At 29.8% G+C, this 26,794-nt stretch overlaps 1 protein-coding gene across 2 annotated transcripts in view; it reads right to left on the bottom strand.

Annotated features, from left to right (window-relative positions):
• LOC107439155 (polypeptide N-acetylgalactosaminyltransferase 13) overlaps nt 1–26,794 on the bottom strand; it is a 316,714-nt gene that overhangs the window by 41,532 nt on the left and 248,388 nt on the right. For both annotated transcript variants that reach the window (XM_021148903.3, XM_071181345.1), the window contains 2 exons: nt 12,374–12,542; nt 7,731–7,897 (listed from right to left, as the gene is read on the bottom strand). In XM_021148903.3, coding sequence (XP_021004562.1) covers nt 7,731–7,897; nt 12,374–12,542 — 336 coding nt within the window. The remainder of the gene's footprint in view (nt 1–7,730; nt 7,898–12,373; nt 12,543–26,794) is intronic.

Below are 26,794 nucleotides of genomic sequence, written 5' to 3'. Positions count from 1 at the left end.
TGTTCATAGATTTCCTATAAAATTTAATATTAATTTTATTATATACTATAATTCTTTTTAATCTTATTTAACTAAGAAATCAATATCAACAAAAATATTGCTCTGTCGAAATCTCAAAGTTCAGTTTATTTTAATGAATATTTATAACCTAATTGTGTCGTCTAATTAAATCGTGTTAGTTTTGTTATCTGAGCTGAAATTAATTACTTTTATTTTAGTATAAGAGAATGAAAAATTCTTTGCTTGCTTGTAAACGGCACTACAAGACGTTGCTTTGTGTTTTTCTTTAATTAGTGTATTAAACAAAGAATACAAAAAAAAAATTAAAATAAAAGTAAAATCAGTTTTTTTATGCTAAAATGTTGTAATAGCTTGTCGGCACACAGAAAGTAGCTAGATGTAGTTACACTTAAATTTGCAGTTATTATTTGATTTTTATATTATTCGTGTTTTTTTATATCTTGTGATTTTGTAAACTTCATTTAGTGTACAAACATACTCGTTTGCATGGCGTTTAATACATTATTCATATATGTTAACCTTTCTGCTTAATAATAAGCCTTTGCCACGAGGGAAATTATTTACTACTCTGCGTGGTTGGTAAGGCAATTTTTAAATAAATTTTGCAATCATTTGTTTCATCAAAAATTTCGCACTCGATTGAATTTTTGATTTTATAAACTTGAAAAATCTAAAATTTAAATGAATGGAGTTCAAATAGATAAATACATACACCCTATAACAGCATTAAAATTTTTTAAGAAATTAGTTGCTTAGTTCTGAATGAGAAATCCTATAAAAAAGAAATACAATTATATTCAAAACTTTTTTTGAATACTAGGCAAAGCTCTCAATAAAATAATCTACACAATGCAAATTATTCATATGAAACTGCCCTTTATTTACTTTGAGAATCCTTGAAGGCAAAAACTATGTACATTAAGAATCACAAATTAATATTTGAGAGAAAAAAATCAGAAATGGTACAGTTGACTGGTGAAAAAACATGAAAACACGTTTCATTACCAGATGAAACTTGAAGGTGTATAAAATAATTATTTCTCTATTTCCGGCGATCAAACAAGTTTCGGTGCTCCTTCTTTTATTGTGATTCGCTAGCTTTCGTAGTAATTTGTTTTTTAATAGCTTAAAAAATTAGTTTATGGCCTCTAAATGTTTCTAATTTGTCATTATTTTTAACAAAGATTCTAAAAATATATATTAAAGACGGAAATTACGGAATACGCTGCATAATAAATACATGAAAGAAAAAGGTTTTTAAAATGAGACGTTCTTTTTAAAAATTCAGTTTAGAGCATAATGTTTATTCTAATATTCATTATTATAATATCTAATGCATACGTGACCGGAGTAAATAATTTTTAACCGGATAAATTTTAGAAATTCAAAAGCACAACAGTATTAATTTAAAGAATAAAAATGATAACAAATCTGCGAAATCTAGAAAAAAAATGTCCGAATATGGGATAGTACCAAAACATTAAACACGTAAGCTCAATACACTCATAAACAATTTTATGACAAAAAGAAAACATAAGACATAACAAAGTATTCAATCACATTTGGCTAAAAATAATGACTTAAAAACCCCAAAAAATTTTTCTAACGAACTCTGCCCACACTACAGCCAATAGAAGGCTTCTGTTTTCTCACTGTCATTTCACGCAGATTTCATAGTCTTTGGTTGAGTCTATCATCATTTTTGGATGAAATAGATCACTTAATTATCTCATATTAAAGCACCTAAATTCCTTTACTCAAATTAAGGTTAATTCAAGCAGAAGCCTTAAAGAAAATGTTCTTTTTGTGCAGAAATTTACACTTTTTAAATAAAATAGTAAAAATGATTGTTAACGAATATCAAGCACAGTTTTCGAAAAATACGGTTAATTCAGCGAGAATAAAAAAATGTTTTGTTCTAAAAAATGAAGTGGTTCATAGACCAGCGGTTCTTGAAGTGTTCCGCGGAATCCTAGAGTTCCGTGAAAGATGTAAAAGGGTTCCGAAAAGTTAGGACTTTTTATAAATAGTCTTTTACATAAAAACATTCTTTGAAACCTTTAATTATATTTAAATCCAATTAATAAATAATTTTTTACCTAATATTTCGAATGTCTTTACGATATTATTTAAAGTAAACTGCTAATGGAAAAGAAATGGCAAAATATTTGGAAAGTAATGTATTGCTAGTAATGTATTGAATAAATTATTGAAAGGACATGAATTTTTAAAAAAATGCATTAGTTTTTCCCTTCGCGGTCTTCAAATCAATATTAAGTAACTAAATTCGCTAATGAAGAAATGTGTTTCCCTAATAACCAATTCCAACAGTTGTATAAGTTCTTATCAGTTTTCATTTCAACGAAGATCACAGTTCGGCTTATTTAATTTATTTTCAGCTTATGCTTAAAGACCAGAAAAAAAAATCTAATCCAGACAAGTTCAACTCTGTCGGACATAAAACCTAATTTAAGATTATTAATGACAAAACTATGAAAAAATGTAATTCCTTTTATTAAATATTTAGAAAACAAAATGGTCCATATTTGTTAATAAATTTATAATCGTCTTTTATTAGTTTTTAATAATTACATAGTAGTCTTTCTTTGGTTTGTATATTCACAATTGCTATTGAATTTAATTTATAAAAGCAGGGTTCCACCGAATGAGGGTTGATCATTTAGGGTTCCACAGAAAGAAAAAAATTGGAACCACTGTCCCAGACTATGCCGATATTTTTTTTAAAATGTCACTTATTATTTTTGATTTAATAGGATTCCTAATCTCATACTGCAATAAAGCAGTTTTTATTGTAAATACAATATGGTCGATACAATTGTCTTATTTTTTTTTAAGATAAATGATTTGAGTGAAATTGAGTTCTCGGTTAATATCTTTAAAAAAAATGTGCTCCCGAATTGGAAAACATGGGGTCGAAAGAATTAACACAAAAATCTTAATTAACAGAGCACGATGATATAAAAATGAATAACAAAAATAAACTGCATATTAATAATCAAGTGATTGACGCAAGATACTGCTTAAAAAGAATCTTCATTTTGAAAAAAAGCTGTTACATTTCTAAAAGCAAGTGTCATTACTCAACTAATAGTGTTTCAGAATAAATTTTCTCATAACTTTAAAAGTTTAATGTTATCAGGAGGTTAAATTTCCTAGAGGCGACATGTTGCGAGTGATTTCATATTAAGTTAGAGATAGCTGCTTGTATATTTAATTTAAGCACCGAATAAAAATAAATTCACTTTAATAAAAAAAAAAGTTTCGCTTCGGAAATTTAATACGGATCATTTTTTTTCTCTCTTCATTACCTTTTCTAAAACGCGAATTTTTGACATTGATATACAGTACATAGGAAATGATGAACTGATTTCGATAAATTTATTTATTTATAGCTAGAAAAATTTTGAGACGTACGGTTTCATGAAATGTTACTTTTTAAATATATTCCCGCAAATTGAACTTACAGTACTTTTTTTATTAGCTCACTTTGCAGTTTGTGTGAGTAATATTTGACATCAAAGTTTCTATCACCTCTCTCTGTAATCTCCACCAAAGCTCTGTGTCTGATGAATATGCAAGCTTCAGTAGTTTTCTGACCACTCCGAAAAACATAATTTAAAGCAAAAGAGATTTTAATGTCAAAACTCCGACCACTTTCCGACCAACTAAAGGGCTCAAATTTTAACTAAATTTCTCTTCTGTATGACAATGCAAGATTAAAACGATTTCTAAACATAACAAGCAGAATTTATAGCTGTGTTATCTCCAAAAGAAAATCATTAATCCAAATCGAAATTTCGTCTACTTTCCGACAAGCTAGAGTTCTCAAAATTTGACTGGAGTTCTGTGTCTGATGCCAATACAATTTGCAATAGTTTCCTAAATGGAGCAGTCAAAATTCAGTGCCGATCGAAATTTCGACCATTTTTTTTGACATAAGCAGACACAAAACTAAAAAGGCGAAAATTATTTTATTTATGTATGAGATAAAACTAAAAACGTAGGACGTATCACTTACGTAACAAATTTCTATCACCATTGAAAACCTCCCTCTCCCCACGTCCATCGTAAAATATCGCTAGAGTAACATTTCTTATTTTCAGGACTCACAAAAATAAAATTATTTTCTTTTAAAAACCGTAGTTTTCAACATTTTATTCTAGTTCAAAATAAATGTTTCTTGTTATGTTCTATTTAACCACCATTTTACGATTTTTTTATTAAAAAATATAGAAATTAAAATGACACACTGCAAAATTTTAGCCAGTAAAATAAAACTTCTACCATAATAGACTCACAACTTTTAAAAGTATTTTTGCCATTCTCTAAAGACCATCACTGTTGAAAAATCGGTCTCTTAGAATATTAAAAAGAAGAAATAAAAAAAATAGGACAAAATACATTTTTCAATGTTGAGATATCTTCTAGCAGGCGATAGATCACCAAGAATGCATTTATGTCTGCTATACATTAACTAAAAATATAATGTAGGAAAACAATAAAGAAAGAATTCATACTTATTAAAAAAGATATTTTATATCCGTCAGATATAATCGACGGCTTTCCCCATTTTTTTAATAGAAAGAATATAAATACTCTTTTCTTTGATATCATTTTTCACTAGACAATTACTTTTATCTAAAACTTTTATGCGCACCAACGCTTCAATAGTTTTCTTTAAGTTGGAATCTGTATTCTTATGCATCATATGAAATTTAAACTGCGCAATTGTAAATCTTACAATCAGCTAGATATTTTCATGTTCCATAAATCTTCCAATTAGATTAATGTCACCACTCGAAATAGCAACCAAGAACAATAGGTAGGTATCATCCATTAGTAAAATTTATTTCATTAAAAATTTATTGCTATTCACTTGTCATTTAACGAATGAGCTCTTCTGTCAAGTAAGTGAAAATAGCATAGAGAGAAAGATGAAAAAAGAAGTTCTTATTCTCTTTTTTTACTTCCAGGTAACTTTTTTTTACTTTATGTAAATACTATGCCAGGACACAGTAGTTGCGTCATCTTACGTCACATTAACATTCAAAGATATTATACTTACGTCACATTAAAACCTTTATGGGATATTAAATCCCTTATGTCACATTAACTCCTTGAGCCACATTAACATCTTGTGACGCATTAATACCTTGTGCCACATTAACACCTCGTGCCACATTAACACTTTAAGCCACATTAACACCTTGCGTCACATTAACACCTTGTGCCACATTAACACTTAATGTCATATTAATATTTCAGAGGGACCATGAAGCCATGTTCTAAAGAACATAGAAACAAGGCTCGATTCTTGTCTACACAGGTCACCGGCTACTGATAATACGCATGGGTGAATCAAATACGAGAATATCACGATCATCATTAATAATTATTATTATCGAATATGATAACACCGATACTTATCGATTATGATCGCGATTATAAATAAAGATAGTTATTGAATGCGGTATTCTTATCATTAATATAAATTTGTGAAATTGGAAAAATAAATTGAAAAATACTATAGTATAGGGACCAACGTTCGTGTTAGCGACAACTGGGAAAAGGAGTTGCCAACACATGGTCTATATCAGGGATGGGCAAACAACGGCCCGCCGGAAGATTTTATCCGGCCCGTGGATAGAATTTTTATTTGCCGATCAGTGGCAAATATAAACAATATACATCCATTTCCTTGTCGACTATGTTTAAAATTATTTCTGTTTTTCCTTTCTTAACAAAGTACTGATGACATTTTTACTTTCTGTATTTTTGTTCTACAAAACATAAATTGATGGAAATAGTTAGCACAGACAGCTTCAATTGGTAAAATGTTGAAAGCAGAAGTTTTTTTTCATAGAAAAGCCGTAGATTGGCTCCAACTAGCGTTTGTCTTTCTCGAGGAGCTGACTTATGGAATCTAATATAGGTAAATTGTACTTCACATTTGCAGACTGCGCATTTTACGCTCCAAAGAGCGGACAATCTAACAATCATCTGAAGCAGTTGTTTCTAAATATGCCAAAGTTTTACAAATCATTACCAAAAGCTAGTTTTCAAAATTTAATATTTCATGCCCAGAAGTCAGTGCTATGTTTGCTTAATCTTATATATGTGAACAAGAGTTTTCAACTATGAACCTTAGAAAAAATCATTTCAGAAGTAGACTAACAGAAAAGCATTTAGCCCTGTTCCTTAAAATAAGCACATCTCACTTGGAACCTTAATATAAGGAACTTTTAAAAATGAAATCGCAATTTCCTTCATCTCACTAAATATTTAAATAAAAACTTGCACATCGTTTTTTCTTTTTTTAAATTTTAAAGTTTTTATTTGGCCCACCAAACATTATTTTCTTGATTTTTGGCACTCGACCAAAAAAGTTTGCCCATCCCTGGTCTATATAAACTGATGCTGATGTGTGACCTACTCTATTTTTCTTTCCCCAAAAGTAAGTTACGTATGTTACATCACATACGATAGGAGAATCGACTATATAACAATGGTGCAAATGCTTACTGGTATTTTTAGTTATATATTAATGAGTGCAGGTAGCACTGTGAGCGTTATGTCGTTCACATTCCTTGCACTGTATGTGCATGGTTGTTTACTCTACAATTTATGGCCTAAAAAAACTTTATTTGCCGTCAACTAATTTTGTCTTCCTCAAATTCAACAAACATAAACGATAGATATATCCATCCATTCAAGCGATATTTAACAGATGTAAATGTATAATAGGCAGAAAAAGACCAAGTTAATTAAAGACATTCTTTCCGCAAAATTCAAAGAATTTGAAAAGTGTTTGAAGTTGAATTGTTTAAAATATCTTTTTGAAGGTATAGTTATTTGAGAATAAAGATTAAATTATGGGAGATTAATTAAAAGGAAAAAATAAAAATAAAAATTCTAATCTTCAACTGTTGGTTAAACAATTAAAAGACATTAGAGTTAAAAGCTTCTTTTTTCTTGTTTCTATGTATTGTAAAGGAAAAAGAAAGTGATAACAAGACTTTCTTTGTTTTTATTTAGACACGGCGAAATAAAGCCAAACAACAATGCTTAATGTTTTCATGACATGACTTTAAACCTGAAATGACGGTTTAAACTATCTACTATTTAATTACAATAAATTTTTTTTCCAATTTCTATCACTGTTTTTTTTAACTATAGTTGCCCTCTAAAAAAATTCCCTAACCCCTTAAAGTAGACTTTATATATTTTTTTCTGACGCTCTAATTTCAAATGAAAATATATTTTGGTATTTTGTAATTATAACAATAAAACAGTCTAATAGTTACTAAAAAAGATCAGTTAAATTATTGAAATTCGTACTAAAATAAAACTTAAAGTAGTTTGAAAATTTTTCTTTTAATTTATAATCAAAAATTTATCAAAAATAGATATTGTAAATTGAAGAAATTTCAATGATGAATAACTTAATTCTCTTACATCTAAATAACTGCAAATTTTAAAAATTGTTTTGAAGTAGGCCATGTTTGGAAGATTAACGCAGAAAATGACACCAGTGTTTCGTGCTGTATTTCCTACCCATAAATTTGTAAATCCAAATATAATATTTTTTACTTATTTTAACCTAATTTAAAACAAAATAATGAAAACAGTGTGGAAAATATGTTTAATAAAAATTCTGCTCTGAAAGGTTAAGTAAAGAAACCATTTACCTCTCTCACTAGCGTCATCAACCAAGATAATTTCTTCGATAAGTTCTTTGGGCGACATACGAATGACGCTATGAATCGTGCGAAGAAGTGTAGACCATGCTTCGTTGTGAAACACTATCACAATACTAGTGGCAGGTAATCGAGCCGCATAAGTTTTTGTCTTGCACCTGTGAAGAGAAACACAGCATTAAGTATTGCTTAGGGCTGTGTAGCAAAATGACTAAATATACATTACAATTGAATCAATGAGTTAGAAAATATGTTATTTTTACCAAAATTATTTCTACAGTAGAGGAAAAGAAACTGAATGGTTAAGCAGCCACTCGACATATAGAGCATTTTTTTAAATAATTTTATATCAATAAATGGCTGATTTCAGAACATTCTGTTGCAGTTATGTAATAACATTAAATTTAAAGAAAAAATAGAAAATTATTAGAATTTTAGATTTTTTAGACCGGTTTTCGTACAAAAATTTTAAACGAATACTATGTATAGTTTTTAACGAGCGAAAATATAAATAATTTGCCATTTAGAAATGCAATAAAGAATTTACTTGAGTCTTAGAATACATAAACATGGTTATTTGTATAGAGTCAGAAGTCTTCCTAGTGGATTATGACTATCTGTACTGGGCCGCATACAGATGAAATTATATTGTATTATAATCTAATTTGCTATTTTACAATTCTTACTTGCAGTTTTCCTATCTTAGGAATGAATTTTCCCTTTTTTGTTGCGAATTCCGAACCCAATTAATCCCCCATGTATTCCGAACCCTCCCCTTTAACTTTTGCGAATTTTGCTTCTTGCTGCCCATAATTACTCTTACCCCTCTTTCTTTTCTTGCAAATATCACCTAAAGAATTACCCTCTGAATCACTCATTGTGTGGCAAAAAGCACCAGCAAAATATCAAACCTAAACTAAATACCTACCTTGTTAGGTAATGTTGACAATTTCATAAATAAATACTGCAGTCATCTGCCGGTATATTTTCAGGTTCATTCCGAGAACAGGTTATATGACTTGTTTTTGATCTCAATTAAGATTTCAATGCACAAAATATACCATAAACCAAGTAGGAGAGCATTAATTTTTTATAACCGAACTATGTATCTACGTCAGCCAAACTTAGAAAAGCAAGACTTTGAATTTTGACATAAAGTGGAGATGTCTGGTTTTCAGACTCGTTGATTCAATTATGGTTAAAATCAATCTTAATACAACTGTCGCGTCCCCCAAAACCATTACCTGTTCCCAATATTTATCAAACTAAAAAAATGACATAGGACATACAAAATAAAATTCGTACCATGTAAGCTGTTTTAAAGAGTTAATTTGGAATTTTTTTTTGAAAAGTATAGCAATCGATGAAGATATATAACTTCTTATGTCAAGATCGCTTTCTAGGTAGCGATGAAAATCAAACGTGAAATCTGTCTCAAAATCCAGTATAAAGTTTAATTCTTTATTTACAGATTTATTTTATTCAATGAAAAATATGGTAGCTTTGAACTTGGTTATTTACAATTTTAGCCAACATTTTCATAAAAGTCACATACGTTATCGTTCTATCTCAAGATAACTTGGTAGATTCGGTTATGAAGAGCAAATGTGAAACTCTACCTCTCAAAATTACGTGCTAAGTTTAATTCGTTATTTACCGACTTATTTTATTCAACGACAAAGATTGTATCCAATTTGACTTTGAACTTGATGGTTATTTACAATTTTAGACAATATTTTCATAAAAGTCACATACGTTATCGTTCTATCTCAAGATAACTTGGTAGATTCGGNTAAGGTAAAAACTAATAAATGATAAATAATAAATTATAAATTTACCGACCTTAATTATAAATTTACCGACCATGAGTACCAGATTTTTTAGAAGAGTTTACTATATTTTTAATTTTAGGTTTTACCACTTTATTTTTGAAATCAATAAATATAACCTATAAACCACCAGGCACTCGTACTTTCTCTCGCACTTTTTTAAATAAGGTAAAAACTAATAAATGATAAATAATAAATTATAAATTTACCGACCTTAATTATAAATTTACCGACCATGAGTACCAGATTTTTTAGAAGAGTTTACTATATTTTTAATTTTAGGTTTTACCACTTTATTTTTGAAATCAATAAATATAACCTATAAACCACCAGGCACTCGTACTTTCTCTCGCACTTTTTTAAATAAGGTAAAAACTAATAAATGATAAATAATAAATTATAAATTTACCGACCTTAATTATAAATTTACCGACCATGAGTACCAGATTTTTTAGAAGAGTTTACTATATTTTTAATTTTAGGTTTTACCACTTTATTTTTGAAATCAATAAATATAACCTATAAACCACCAGGCACTCGTACTTTCTCTCGCATTTTTTTAAATAAGGTAAAAACTAATAAATGAATTAAGTCTTTTTTTTATTTTTCTCGGTTAAACAAAAATATTAATATTTACCAAATTATTCATATTAAAAATATATGTTACTATATTTGATCTAAAATTGTGCATTTGGAACATTTCTTAAAACTGAAGAAGCTGTCACATATTAGAAGTTTCTACCATTATTTTCATCACTACAATTATTTACTGACGGACTGTTATATTCGCATAATTTTCATGTTGAAATAATCACTGGTGAATAAAATAAGGCTACCACTGTTTTTAACTGATTGTCGCCAATCTGTCACAGAAAAATAAGATAATCCCGCATTTGTTTATGTCCTTGATTATAAAGAAGGAATTTGAATGGCTTATAAAGTCGAAAGAAAAATTAGGGAGGTAGCAAAAATATTTCTTTCAAATAAAACGATATGGGAAGAGGTAAAAATTAGTTTAATTCTCATTTTGAAACGTTATTGAAATCACTGATACCTGTGCCAAACCGCAGAACTTAAAAAAAAAGATTTGTTATATATAAGACAACTAAAAGCAGCCAATTAAAAATTATAAAAAAACTCTACACACTATAGAAAACTCTACAGAATGTAGAGTTTTATGATACAACAGACGAATGTTATTACACTGCGAATGTGTAACACTTTGAAAGACTAATTTTATTGTGTATTCAAGGTACATCAATTAAAAAGGCATTATAAACTAAGTCTGACGAAAAAGCAAAAAAAAAATTAAATGAAAAGAGCTGGAACGTTTAGTAAAGCATCTGGAAATCTTTGAATCCACATTTATTTTAATATAAATATTCCGTGAGGTTAGGAAGTGGCAAAATTAATAATGTAAATCCGTGTTTCCCAAAGTGTGGTACGCGTATCCCCAGGGGTACGGGAACAGTTTAGTGGGGGTACGCGTTCTTATGCGAAATATCTAGCAACAAACGAAAATTTCAAATTTTTTTATTTAAAAGTAAAGCTAGCCATGAAAATTTACTATCACGTATTTTTCTATTGGCTATTTTTTGCAGAGTTAACAGTTAATACTTTGTGGTGTCAACAGCCAGTTGTGATTTTCAACTTTTGTGCAATTTTTTTATAGTAAAAAATATAATCATTTTTTATTAGTGGTACACAGCGTTACGAAAAATGAAGAAAGGGTACACAGAAGTAATTAGTTTGGGAAACACTGATGTAAATGAACGCATTATGATTAATTCAGATTACGCTCTAACTTGCGTATCAGTGGGTTTTTATACCTGATACTATGAAAAATATTAAAATTAAAAGAATAAATTGGGCTACTCATATTGATAAAATGGATTAAAAAAATAGGCAAAAAATGTTTTTATTTGCAATACCCTTCAGTGGTCAGGAAAAATAAGGCTAAAATTTGGAGTCTAGAAATAACTAGTCTAGAAATAAGCTGTTCTAGAGTAGTCTTCAACAGATGGACTTTGCTTCAAGCTGAGATGTATCAAGCATGATGATAACGATAAACGTAAATAAATTAGCTGATTTTGTTTAGTACTAGCCGCGTTCTGTTACAAGCTTCTTTCCAGGCAAGAACTCACTATCTTCATATTTAAATTTGTATTTTTTAAGAACATTAATCCAGTTAAATACGTGTCGAAAAAACTGATATAAAAATTCCTTTAAAATAAATTACGTAAAAAAAAATCAATATTAGAAGGGCAAATGTGCAGACCACTTTTTCAGAAAGCATCTTATTAGTTGGGCAAATTTTGCCCCCACATTAAGAAAGACACACACAAAGGAAAGAACTTCCATGCCTCTAACCAGGATTCGAACTGGGAATATTTCTACAAGCCGTTCGGCTATATAATAAAACTATAAAGCAAATTTTATGAATGTGAGACAAATTTTAAGACTTTTCACACTGCTGTAATCTTTAATTTCGACGATTATCGTACTCACGGCCTCAAAAAATATTATGGAAAGAACAAAATAAATTAACAATGCCATTTCACTTTCGCCAAATAAGAAAAAAAAATCAATCACTAAAAAATTCATTTCCGAAAAAAAAACTTACATCATAAGAAATATCATTAAGTAAATGTAATGGAATGAGAAAGTAATGGAAAAGGTATTTTATCGATAAACAATCACACTTAATGATCAGAAAACCTAATTCAAATGGTGTGTGCAAATTATGATTTTTTTAAACCAAGACTGTTAAATACGTTTTTCATTATTCTAATTGCAGGTACTTACCCTTCGGCTCTAACATCGGGCAAGGTTCGGTTGAGGGCTATTCGATCAGAAGCCAGGAGATTAAATTGGTTTAATTTAAATTTCTCTTTTCGAAGCTCTTCTTCTTCTGGAGGTATGACAACTGCCCTGCCCATCTCACCAGACCAATGGCTAGGGTTACTATTGACCACTAGAAAAGATAAAATGAATTAGTAATTTGAAGACTATACTGTGAGATAATGATTAGACAAGTCACAAAAGAAAAAAATTTGGAAAAAATATGGAAATTTTTTTAATTAAGATAAGTAACTCATTAAAACTCCAACCACAAAAAGAGGTCAGTATATGATAAATCCTACCAATAATGAGTAAATCGCAAAATGTAATTGTAAAAACCAATTATTAACCCATTAATGTCAAACCACAAAAGAGGTCTGTATATGAAGAAACCCTTATATGAAAAAGAAATTGGTTGTACAAATTAGTTTAATCTAACTGGATATTTCTTCTGTTTTTTACAGCTTTAGTAAACATAAAAAAATATTCTTTTGATATGCAGGTTCAAAATTGATTTCAAAAGGCAGATAGTGTTGATTTCAAAAAACAGGGTTAAACGTCTATTATTTAAAAATTATTTTAAGATATTTTTAACCTGAATTATGCTTTTCATGCATTAAAATATTTCGTGTTAATCGGAATCGTGTTAAGAATATACTTATTTCAGAATCCGATTAAACAAGAGGAAAATTTGCAACCACATTCGAAGAAACATTGAAAATGTAACACATTAATGGCCGAGACTGAGTAACTTCTAGCCACATTTAAAAGAAATTGCTTACATAATTTCTGAAAAATTATTCAAACACACCAAAGGTTAAAAGCATCACCTTTTCAACTATTTTAACATTAGAATTTCCCAAAATTTTATTTATCAGCAGTGCCTTATAATTTTTAAATTTGGCTTAAAAAATTATACAAATTAACGCAATGAATTTCTTTAGACCTGAGATTTACTTTTCATCTGATATTTCCACGTTTTATTGTAAAAAGTATTTATTTCGAATTTATATAATCAAATCTGTCTACATGAAATTTAAATACTCTTTATATAATTAATCTGATAAAAATATAACCTCAAATGTAAATTAATCTCTATTAACATAACATCTGTAATAATTTACTTTATCTTCCATATATTTAAAGACTAAATGTATACAATTCAATCTATCATTGTTTTTGAAACAATCGAAAGCATGAAATGTTTTAATTAAATAAATAATACATGTTTTAATTAAATAAATAATCCCAAAAAACTGAAGAGGTAAGATGATACTTCATTTGCTTCAAAAATATGCAGATGGAAAAAAAAGTCAACCTATTTCAAGGGCTCAAATATAGGAGCCCATTTATAAGACTTACCAGAAGTGAATGAGAATAAATCAAAGCGATTTGAAATAGTAAACGTGAAGTTGCCAACGAAAAATGGAAAATAAAGATGGGAAACAGAAGTAGAAAAACCCACGGCAGCCGAGAGTGAAACAAAAATTACGATATTTCAAATCCCTACGGTTTCTTCTCATTCACGCCTAGCAAATCTTCAGAATGGGTGCCCATTTTTGAGAGCTTGAAACATGCAGACTTTCATTTCCATCTGCATATTTTGAATCTAATGATGCTTTTTTAATCAAATATTGTTTTAATTGTTATAATGCAACGTGCATTTTCCAAGCGTAAATTCCTACGTATTTCGAAATTGAAAAAAATAATAATTCTTCAATTTATAAGAGAACCTGTGGAATTCTACTTCCACGAAAAAAGATTTTTACGCTAGGACATAAAGATATCAGTTTCATAGCTTCTTAGACACTTCTACAGGAATCTCTCTCGTTTCCAAAAGAAAACAGAATGATGCTACATAATGATGCTTTTTTAATCAAGTATTGTTTTAATTGTTTCATATAATGCATCGTGCATTTTCCTGGCAAAAACTCCTACGTGTTCCGAAATTGAAAAAAATAATTCTTCAATTTATAAGAGAACCTGTGGAATTCTACAACCATGAAAAAAGATTTTTACGCTAGGACATAAAGATATCAGTTTCATAGATTCCTAGACACTTCTACTGGAATCTCCCTCTCTCTTTTCCAAAAGAAAACAGAAAAGTCTAGAAAAGAGAGAATCTCATCTTCTTCAATCCGATCTCTCTGTTATCGGGGCTTAAGTCCTATGTCAAGGACCCAGCGATCCGAAAATAAGATTTTCCTTCCTAAAAATTCAATTTCAATTTTCGAACTCTCGGAGATAACTGAGACATGTCCGAAAAGAGAACTAGAAAAGTAAACTGATTGAAGACATAATTTTGTAGCGGCATCATAAAAAAAGTTTCTTTCCCTTTTAATCAAGTTCAGATCAGATGAAGTTTTTTTTTCTTTTGGGAGCGAGGCTAGATTTCAACTTAATGAGATCTTGCTCCCGAGTCTTGTCTTCGGAAGAAAGGATTAGTGGCCAATCTCATAGCCCCTGTCACCCCCCCTTTTTTTTTCCTTCTCTCTTTTGGACAGAAGAGAATACTAATATATTTAATCAAATAGTCTTGGAATAGTATCTAGATGGGTAATATTTTAAAGTTTGAGTTTTTACGTTATTAAAAAAAAAAGAAGAAAATTTCATGTAGTTTATTCCAAAATGCCTCATGATTTGTCATAAATAATGACGTTTTAAAATTTATGAATATTAGAAGACAAACTTCGTGAGAAATTAATGAATACCTTACGGCTAAAGCTTTATAGCCGTTAACATGCAAAAAAAAAAAGATTTTTTTGCAATTTACCAAGGCACACTTTTAAAAAAATACGCGTTTATTTGGAATTTCTCCATAAATTTAACGGTTTAAAGCCGTTTTATTGACAAAATGGTTTTCTTCCGTTTTCCACCCTAATCACAAACGGATTAAAACAGTTAGTTGAAATTCTAGTTTTTTTGCCATACAGTTTTGCATTCCGTAAAGCAATTTACACTTTTCTCCAATCATTTAACGATTATTTTCTATACTTACTCTTACTTTTTAGGAATTACAATGGCCAGGATAGCCTGGTTGGTAGGGCACTGGACTCACGTTTGTCAGAACGGGAGTTTTCACAAATGGCCGAAGACTCCCCGTGTAGTAAATGGTGACTGGTGCACGTAAAATCTGTCGGGTCACAAAGTCCTTATTGTTCCCATAACGAATCAATAACTCTGGGGGTACTGAATTAGAGATTGATCGTTCTCTGGTTCAGGTCAAAATTACGACCTGTGGACGAATGTATAGATATGTTTGCACTAGATACGGCTGTGGCGCATGTGTGAGACAGAAGTCGAATTCTTGGCCATAGAGGGCGCCACTGGAAAAAGAGAACAATCGCACCCCAGTTCCTTATTGGCCGACGACAACAGGAATTACAATTAGCGTTCCGTAATACTATTTCACTTCTCAATTTTACTTTTTTGCAGTATACTAAATGTGCGGGTTAACTGTTTCTGTTTAATTAAAATTTATTTCTTTAATTCTATAAATTAATCTGTTGATTAAATTTTTTGATTTTATTCTTTACATATTGAAATATAAATAAATGGCATGTTAATTTCCTAGACTGCTACAACATTTTAAAAAGTTTGATTTTTTTGTATTATAGTTTTTTGTGTGATTAATGTTCTATCAACTAATGTTCTTCATTTTTTGGACATCGGGAATATAATATGTCAATTTAATCATACAGAATCGTTACTACGTTTTCAGCAAAGATTTTGTTTTTCCTTCAGTGGGAGCCTGATAGGTTATGTGCTTATGTACAGGTTATTTAGGTAATTTGCTGATTACTTAGGCGATTTGAGAAATGTTTTGGCACTTTAGCGGTTAACGGATCACTATAGTTAATCTAAGCACTAACTAAATAACGCTGGTGAAATATTTTTTTGTTTTTATTGCATATATTTTTTAACAGATATACATATTTTTTAACAGATTATTTTTAACAGATATTTTTTAACAGATACTTCCGCATCGTTGATTTCAAATCGGCGACCAGTTTCCCTCACCAAGCGACAGCTCTTTTAATGTGACATTTTTAGTCTATTTTTTGTCGAAATGTGTGTTTAAAAACATTATATATAACAAGGGATTGTATAAATGTTACTTCTAAAGCAGTCTGAGCACATCATCAAGATTAAAATTGCATAAGAACTCATGGCCGGATATGTTGTCATGCGCCGCTAGTGACATTTTCCTATTATCAATTGTTTCTTTGGGTGCTTCTGAACAGGCCACAATAGAGAAGCGTCTCGCCGTGCGAGTCAACATTTCTAGGCATGCGTTTATGTACAATTTTAATCCTGATTATGTACCCAAACTCCCCTAGATGTTTCTTGCAACATTTGTGACCCTCTGTTATATCTACCGTTTTTAAACTTACACATTTTGACAAAAAGTAGACTAAGTACGTCATTTTTTTTAAAAAATGTTATATATTTTTGGGAGCAAAACTAGTTTTAGATTTGAAATTCCCACCATCGAATGAGTCAAGATCAAGTATTGGTATAAATTCAAAAAAAAATTTATTCCCTATAACAATCTGTGAAATAGATTTCAACAGTTTAGCAGTAACATACAAACTTTAATATTTTTACTATTTCTTTTTTAATCCTTCGCATTTATATTCTTAGTAACTATTTTGAACAACCGACCCAATTTTGGGTTTACGACTACTAAAGTTCAACTACGTTGCTTGTAATTTTGAACCCAATCCAGAGGGAACTACCGAATCAAATATTGGGAGAAATTTGCCCTCGTGGAGTACTTTTTGATGAAACTAACCCGCATTCGTGCTACAGGGAGAGGAAAACCTCCCACGGTAGGCCTGATGCAAGGGGACTCTAACTCATGATCAGTCCACCACTGAGGACATTTAACGCCTCATTGGAAGGCGAGCGCTCTATCTCCTGAGCCACCAGGGCTCAAGTAATTTATATTTGACAAAAAAAGAAAAATAGTGAAAAAAGAAATAATTACATGGAAGAGGCGGAACTTATCCTCAAAACTGATAGTCGTCAGATTCTGCTCTTGGAGTATCCATACTTATTATAATTATTTTTGTGAAGGCAAATACTTCAGTGATTTTAAGACCAACCGTTCTTTCAATGCGGAAGTATGAACACATTAAAATGGTGAAAATATTGGCTTAATACTTTGAGTAGCCAATATGTTTCAGAAGTCATCATAAACCACACAAAAAGCCTTGAGATTTTTACTCTCATCAGAATTTTTAAAATATGTAGAGAATTCCAATTTCATGTAAAACTGTCTATAAATTTCTACGTGTGCACCTCAGAATTCATCTAAGATAGGAAAATTTTTAATTTATGCGATATTTTAAGGTTAACTCTGTAAGTATTTTTCCAATTAAATAAGCATATCATAAACAATTCCGTTAAATTAAATGTTCGCGTGTACTCTTATAATAATTTGTCTGTATGAATTTTAAACTTAAATAGTCAAAATAGAAAGAGATCTTTAAGAACAAAAAGTAAATGAACAAAATAAAACTAAGGAAAGAAGTCATTAATTCGATGATTATGCTGGAAACGTTTTTTTTACTAAATTTTCATCAACAACATCTCATTCATAGTTTAATGAAAATACGCATTTCGACTCTCATGATACGCTTAGGGTTCTTTTATTTCCCCATTTCTAACAATGCAAAATTTAAGCTCTAATTAAAATTCCAAGAAAATTATCTTAAAAAAGCGTTGAAAACTTTAATTGCTGTTTGAAAAATATATCAAAAGAACATTACCAAAAGCGCTTATAATAGAACTGCTATTAGGACTAGCACTTTGTAGATTAGCACTTTTTAACAGATGAGAACATTAAATAATTTCTTTCCCATAATAATCATTTTACGTATATATTATCGTTAATTAGTTAGAAATGTAACCTTTATTTATAAAATTTTTACTGCACAGTAAAATGTCTCTAATAAACCGAAATTTCATTAAATTTAATAAATATTTTGAGATTTTAATGCATCTTCATCCGGTCTTAGGATTACTTATGACGGCGTCAATCCTAAGAAAGAAACCTGGATACGACTGATCACTTGACATGAAAGAAATAATAACTATGTGCTGCATGTTAACGAAATATGCATGTAATCTGTATAAGCCTCCAGGAGCTTCTGTTATATGTACATTTTGTAAATAATTTAAATTCTTTAGTCTTTTTTCGTATTAAATGTTTATGAAAATTATAATGGAATCATCATTAGATAAAAAGAGCATTAAAATAGATTGCAAATAAAAATCTGACGGATTAAAATTGAAGTGGAGCTAATTTCCGATATTATGGTCCTAAAAGTTTAACTGGGCACACACCACACACATATACAGTCACCGGAACGCCACTGGTGACCAATATATTTGTAGTAGCGACTAATTTTTTAAATATTTTAATACACTTTTTTAAATTTAGATGAAAAAAGTCTGTTCGAGAACTGACTTTGAACAGTATTTTTTTTCCATTGTTATGGCCCATCTTTTCAACAATCATTGGAGAAAAAAAATCTTATCTTTTGATTATCTTCGCACTGTCGCAGATTCCGCAGATTTCTGATTTCGTGTTCTGTAATGTTATAGTGTTTAAAAAAATCATGTCGAAATCCTTAGCAATAACTGTGGCATTACGATCGAAAACCACATGGATTTACGATGAAATCGAACTGGCAGAATCGAACTGGAGCGATCGAAAATCGAAAGTGATAAAATCCACGACTGAAAAAAACGATCGAAAAATCATGTAAATTCCCTAGGAAATGGACGCAGATCGAACACGAAAGTCAAAAATTTATTTCTGAAACGTACGATATGAAATTTCTCTTACAAATTTTTATAATGATTTGTTAGATTGTAATAAGTATTCCAAACGCATATACCTGTCTTTTTTTTGTGTATGGATGCATTCAATAAAATTTCAAATAAAGAAAAAAAGAACAATGGAGGTCCAAGTATTCTGTACCAAGTACTGTTTAAGTATAGTACTAGAAATTTTTCCGGCTACCAACATTTTTCAGAATTCTTTGAGTCCTGAACATGCCCAAACAATTTTAAATAAAATCAAATAAACAAAGACTCAAAAATATTTTATAAAAATTAAGTCTCAAAGTATAAATTTTTAGCTTAATGCAAATACTTTAGCAAAAAAATGCTTAATTTTATAGCTTCAAGTTTTGGATATTTTGCTTTGACATTATCTCGTATTGAAAGAAATATTACCAAAAAATAAATTAGATAATTTAATTTTAATAATTAACTTGTTAGATTAAAAACTAATCAGGGTTATATTTTGAAACTAAATTGTGAACTAAACATTTCTTACAGCAACAAGGAAAGCATTTTAAGTATTATATTTGAGTATATTTGTATTTTGTAATAACAAAGCATAAAATATTTTCAGATGAAGAAAGATAAGAGAAAAAGAAATTATTAAATTTAATATTATGATGTCAAAATGATTTAGAAGCTAGTACAGAATTTCAATTTTTCATAGAAACATCAATTCCGTTTATCTAACGGTAGTTAAAACTTTAGATTGAAGTTTAAAACTTTCAAAGAAGGAGGAAGAGATTGATTTTGTTGTCAGTTACAAATTAGAAATCTCTTTCACGGTCATGCCTACGAAATTGATGATACTTAAAAGTTGAGACTGATTTGTCTACAGTGTTGGAAGAAAATTTATTTTATAGGGTGAATAAATATTAAAATACCATTAAATTGGTACAGAATATTCCGGTTTCTTAAAATTCAAACCTGTATTGACCAACGTTAAAAATCAACAAAAATATTACATTGAACTGAGGGTTGCTTTAAAAACAAAAAAGTTAAAAAAAACTATACATAAGTTGCTCTTATGTTAGATTTATTGATTGATTTTTTGCCTCTTGGAGAATTAAATCACACATCATGATGATTCTCACTGTACAAAGAAGAGTCTCATATCTTTAGGTGACATTGGAAATCGTTACCGATGTTTCGGGTGTTCTTTACTTCACATTTTGTATTTCCGTACAGAAAATAAAAGACTTAGAAACTTGATGTAAGGAAGGTGCATAAAAATATGAAAGGAAAGAACGACGGAATAAAAAAAAATTAACATTCGATAATTAGTTTGGTAATTAACAGTAAACTTATAGTAAAAATACCACTAGGCATCTCTGCAGCCAACGGAATTGTATTGAGAGTTGGAAGTAAAATTTTTATTTTATATAAGATTGCTATTCTTTGCTAACAATGAAAGTAAAAAAGAAATGGTTCACTTTGAAATCACCAAGGTTTTATTATAGTAATTTCCCCCACATTAACAAAATAAGAGATTTTAAAATTAATTATAGGATCATAAATTATAAGTCGTTTCACTTAAATATGCGACGATTGTTACAAAGTTAAGCTGCTTTTTTTTCTCCATGAAATGAAGAAATTATACCTAAATTAAATTTAGTGCCACAAATAAGCAAAAGTACGCACCCAAACTTTTTTTTAAAATTACTACATAAATTTGTGCTGTCATGAATGAAAAAAAAATCTATTTGCATAAAACTAGATTGCAGACAAAAATTATCCTCAGTTTAATCGAGATTAGAGTTCTGTTGAAGTTTGAAAAAGATGAGAAATTTTCATGTCTTGCCACTCTATGTAGATGCTGATTAACTTCAAAACTGTTGTGTCACGGACAAGTTACCGAGGATGAGGTACTCTTAATACTTGTCATTGCTATTTGATTCAAATTTAATAAGAATTGCATTCAAGCGAAAGTAGAGTTAAAAGTATACTAAAAATTTTAATTAACAAACAAATTGAGGTGGAACCTCCTAGTTATATTGATCAAAAAACTAATTAAAATAATTAAAAAACATATCTTGATTATTAATTCAATTATTATACATTTTAATTATTGAATTCTTCTATAAAATGTATAATTTTCTCAATGATATGAATATTTTCGCTTTAAAATAGGATATTTTTCATTTCGAGACTATTAAACTCAACAACAGGTGAACAACAAATGAACTACCTATGCAAATGGGTAGTTCGTGCACATTAAAATTTTACTGCAAATTATTCGAATTAAAGTTTTATGTATCTTTTCAATTGGGAAATACTAAAACGTAAGACAATATTTATCATAAATTCAGGTGGAACAGAAGGGCAAAGATAGTTCGTGCAGTGCAATTGTAATCTATAAGGAGTTTACGAGCCGGCACTAACTCCAGCTGGACACCGTTTACATTCAAAATTATAAATGTTTAAAAAAAAAGGAAAATTTTTAAAGTTTGTGTTCGTAATCAGGAATGAGAAACAGGGCGTCCTCAAAATGACTGAAGATTTGAAAACTAAATAAAGAGATAAACGCACGATTTGTTGTGTCTACGTACGTAGAATACGTAGATAATTTATTCTCTGAAAATTTTAAAATCAGGTAAAGTTCGTCAACTGATGGCATTGCTAACTGATCCACCAGCATCAACAACTAGGTGAAGTATGAGGACAAAATTTTCAGACTCCCAAGCTAATTTTTTAGTGCGATTCGTCTGATATGCAGCAAAAAAAGTGTTTTATTGTTTTCCAACTCAGCAGCGCCATCTGGGGGCAAACTTTCTAAAGTCTTAAAAATTTGATGAGAATAAAAAAAAATTTTTTTAAAAGAAAAACGTTGCCAATTATGCATTTTTACCTTCTTTTGTTTTCTTTCGATTTTTAAAATTTTTGGGACATTCATTATTACAAACACAATGTATTTTGAAATTAAAAACAGATTTTTGAAATTAATAACAAAATGTTTATAATCGTAAATGAAACTAGAAATTAAAATATTCCTCAACTCAACTAATAAAAATATCGTAATATTTTTAAAATGAATTTTTTAAAAATATTTACCGATTTCTTTAAGCAATTTTGTGTATATACGAATATTTTGAACGCATTTTCAAATATGGCTTTTAAAAGACAAACGAAAACTGAAATTTAGTAAATTGAGTTAGCTCTCTCAGAAATGTTAAAAAAAACAGCATTTATCATGCAAGATTTTAAAGAGATTTTATTTATTCCATCAGTCTTCATTTTAATTTTTTTCTTTTTTATACCCATCAAAATCGAAGGGGCAAAAGAAAAAACTAAAATCAGTCAGATGAAAGTAAAGTATAAATTCCATTTACTTTTTCGAAGTATTCTTCGTGGTTCTTTCATCGCTTTGTCCATCGTTAGCTGTAACCGCCGAGAGCGTTACCTTTCTTTTGTATACGAGTGGGGTTGACAAATTGAGTTTTCCAAGTTGGAGAAGTTAAATTAAATTAAGAAGAAAACTTTAAGATGATAAAAGAGGTACAACGTAGAATTTGAGAATATAAAAGGACGTCCCAGGAAGCAAAAAAGATAGAAAAGTTTCAAAATTTCCCCGAATAAAAAGCGAATAGAACAAATTGAATCCTCAAAGGAGAACGTTTAAGACACTTCCACAATTTATTTACACCAAATCAAATGTTTGCTTAGCCCTGTTTTACAAAATGTGGCAACATTTAGTTTGGAAGAATAAAATGAAATGCAACAAAGAATTGAGGGAAAAAAAAAAGCTTTAATTCCTTAAGGAATTCCTTAAAATACTGTTTATCTCAACGCCTGGTTTACGAGTTCAAGGGGAGCAGCACTGTGATTGTCTCAGAAAAGGCAAATTTTTTAATCGCATGAAACAAATCAGGTTTTGAAAAGAACATATACTTTTTTTTATGAAAATAAACTAAAAAAAAACACGAACTTTTTATTGAAATCTTTTTCTTAGTTATAAAAATAAATGCACTTAAAAGTTTTATTGATGAAAAAGAGTTTTAGATTTAATTTAATCAAAGCAATACTTAATTTTACTTCACCACATGCCTTACAAAAATTTACCACTACACTCCAAAATGCACGAAAACTTAATTTCCGATGTATATAAGCCACAATCTTAAGTGAATTGGAAAAAAAGTGAGGCAATTCAATACCTGTAAAAATAGTTTTAGTTTAAGCTAGTTTCATGTAAGTTTTACTTTTGGCAAGTTTGACGTGAGTTTTACTTTTAGCTAGTTTCACATGAGTTTTTAGGTAGTTTCACACGCAAATTTTACTTTTAGCTAGCTTCCCACTGAGTTTTATTCTCAGCTAGCTTCCACGTGAGTTTTTCTATTAGCTAATTTCACGCGAGTTTTTCTATTAGGTAGTTCCACACGCAAATTTTATTTTTTGCTAGCTTTTCAATGAGTTTAACTTTTAGCTAGCTTACACGTTAGTTTTTCTTTTAGCTAATTTCACGTGGGTTTTTCTTTTAGCTAATTTCACGGAGCTTTATTGTACTGAGTCTTATCTATGAACAAAATTGAAAAAAGGGGGAACTGAGTTTTGTAAGATCTCTCAATAAAATTTATCATCAATACTTCAACGTGCTTTCTTTATATCACTATAATAAACAAAAGTATAATTATAACATGAATTAAAATTTCATTAACTGTTAAATAGTCGAAATCTTTATAATCTTATTCATAAATATTCACATTTTCATCATTTTTGATAAATTTCTAATATTTTTTGGCAGACATAAATGATTTAAAGCATCTTTATGTTCACTTCTTTTTTAAAAAAATTTCAAGACGGTGTCTTTAAATGCCTTATAAATAATTAAAAATTATTCAGTACATCATAATAAAAAATAAAAAAAACATTTATTTAAAGACATTTTCGAACTAGAAGGGGGGGTTAAAAAAAAAAGAAATGTCTTTCTCAGAAATTGGTCTTCATTGTGAAGAAAGAAAAAAAGTACTTAGGTACGAAAAATTTCCGAGGGTGATGAAAGTAAGAATTAATGTTTTTTATTCTTCAGTGCGGCAGATGATTCGTGCTATCTTAATTAACGTTCTGTAATGCCGCGGGGATTATTATCCCAAATCTGCTAATACCGGTCATCATTTCATCAGAAACTCATTTGTTTTGATTCCAGCTTCTGCGTATTTTAATCTTGAGTAATTTTCCTTTGTTCATTAGGTATTTATCAGAAATACGATCATTTTTAACTTCTGATTTAAATTATATATATGCTCGTTTGATTGGCGTTTTAAGTTAAAACTGGGAATGCGTTTTAATTACAGCAATGAAATTTTAATGGGGGAAACAATTTGTTTTAGAAAGTTATATTTCGAAAGAAATGTTAGTAGTTTATCAGAGTCACGATGGCAATGTGATTAAGGCTCTTATCGATCATTTTATAACCATCGTTAAACAGTAGACTCAATTTTGAGTTTACGACTACCAATGTTCAACTCCATTGCGTTGTAATTTTGGACCCATTCCAGAAGACAAGGGAATTTCTGAATCAAGTATTGGGAGACATTTGCCTTCGTAGATGCGGTTTAAATGGAAATGGCCCTCATTCGCGTTAAATGCAGAGGAAACCAAGAAATTCTCCTGCGGTTAGCCTGACGGCAAGGGGACTAACCCATGATCCATATATTACTGATGATATTTTACGTTAGCAAGCACTCTTATTGACACTAGTCGGATGCGGAATTGGTGCTGACTAGCCATCACAGTGATTCGAACTTGGTTCACTTCATTGGGAGAAAAAAGCTCCATCCCACTCGATGATGACACACAATGACCCATGAGTTACCACTCATGGGTCATTTCGAAAGATGGGGGGGGGCTATCCCTGGTTTTTGACTTGAAGTGCGCACAGGTGCCAGCACTTAACCATCATGATCACTTTGACAGCCAACTGCTGCAGAAGAGCTTTATTTTATAACTAACAGTATATGAACTATAAAATTGGGTATGGAATCGCTTTTAATTTTTTTTGTTGTTCTAGATTCAATTTAGTCAATTTATTTTTTGATCCTATCGACATATATAGTCGTTTTAGGATACTATTGAAGAAGAATTTAAGCACACTACTCTCTTTTATCTCTAAAACTTCTTATAAGACATTATTATTTTTACTCTAATTTTACTAATTCTTTTCTATATTTAACTCTTGTGTTAACCGAAGAATATAGTTCCTTCAAGATATCTCAATACCTTACTGCAACTATGATTTGAAATCTAAATCCAACAACTTCTTTTAAACTGCCTCGTTTGAAATATTAAATTTGTTAACCTCAGTTACTTACAATATTACCAAAAGTGACAAAAGGGCTTAACGCATTACCGTCTGGTATTACTCGTACCGTCATTGACAAAATACTTATAATAATTTTGATAATCAATCATTTTCACCAATATACAAGTGACGAATTTTCGGTATTTTGCTGCTGGTGATAGACTGCAAAATGACACATTGCATATATGTGTTAATAAAACCCGATATTAATATATTACTAACAGTATCAATAAAATGAAATACAAATGAAAATTTAGTATGGATACTTTTTTGATGCTAAGCATCAGAAATTTTCTTTCAACACTGTTTCTAAGCCATCAACATTATTTATATTATTATAATTTATTAAAAGTTACGAAAATTTATTAAAGAAATGAAAGGTAGCATTTTATGTGCGAAACCACTGCACAAATATCATCTTAACTGAATAATTAATTTTCTTTGTTCTACAATATACTGACATTCCCTATTCTACAGGCGGGAGGGGCCGCGATGGCTTTTAGAGGGTAAAGCATTTGTGTCCCAATGAGGTGATCTAAGGTCGAATCCTAGCGGTAACTGGTTGATACGAATTCTGCATCCGGCTGGTACCGATCATAGTGCTGACGTAAAATATCCTCAATGGTAGACTGATCATGGGTTATAATCTCCTTGTCATCGGGCTAACCATGGGAGGTTTTATTTTCCATGTATCAAAATGTGAGTTAGTTCCCTCAAAAAATCCTCCACGAAGGCCAGTTTGTCCTAATGCTTGATTCAGGGATTCCTTTGTCTTCTGGGTTGGGTTCAAAACAAGGTAATGGAGTTGAACATAGTCATAAACTCCGAATTGTAAACAGTTGTTAAACACAGATTATAAAATAAGTTATAACAATAGTAAGCTTCGTTAAGTTAATAAAATTTATCAAAATAGATAAATTAAAGTTTGAAACCAAAATCAAATTTTGCAATAAAATAAACAAAAGGCTGTAAAAAAGGTTTACGAAATTTTTATAGTAAAATCCAAAAACATCTTCCGAATGCTGACTGATTCTGAAAAATTTTTAGAGCAAAGATACAACTTCGTTTGAGTTATTTTAATACATAGGCTAATATTTATTTTTATCTCATACCTATGAATACCGTACTGAAAATTTCCTTTTTATTCATTCATCAAAAATATTTGAATTTTATTTAATAACAGATAATTTACAACCCTCTTTCATTTACGCCCACTTTTAATGATAATAATAAAC

Source organism: Parasteatoda tepidariorum, chromosome 5, assembly GCF_043381705.1.
Source record: "Parasteatoda tepidariorum isolate YZ-2023 chromosome 5, CAS_Ptep_4.0, whole genome shotgun sequence".
NCBI classification, from domain to species: Eukaryota; Metazoa; Arthropoda; class Arachnida; order Araneae; family Theridiidae; genus Parasteatoda; species Parasteatoda tepidariorum.
Note: the sequence above shows the minus strand (reverse complement) of the source record. Positions and strands in the feature narration are given on the sequence as shown.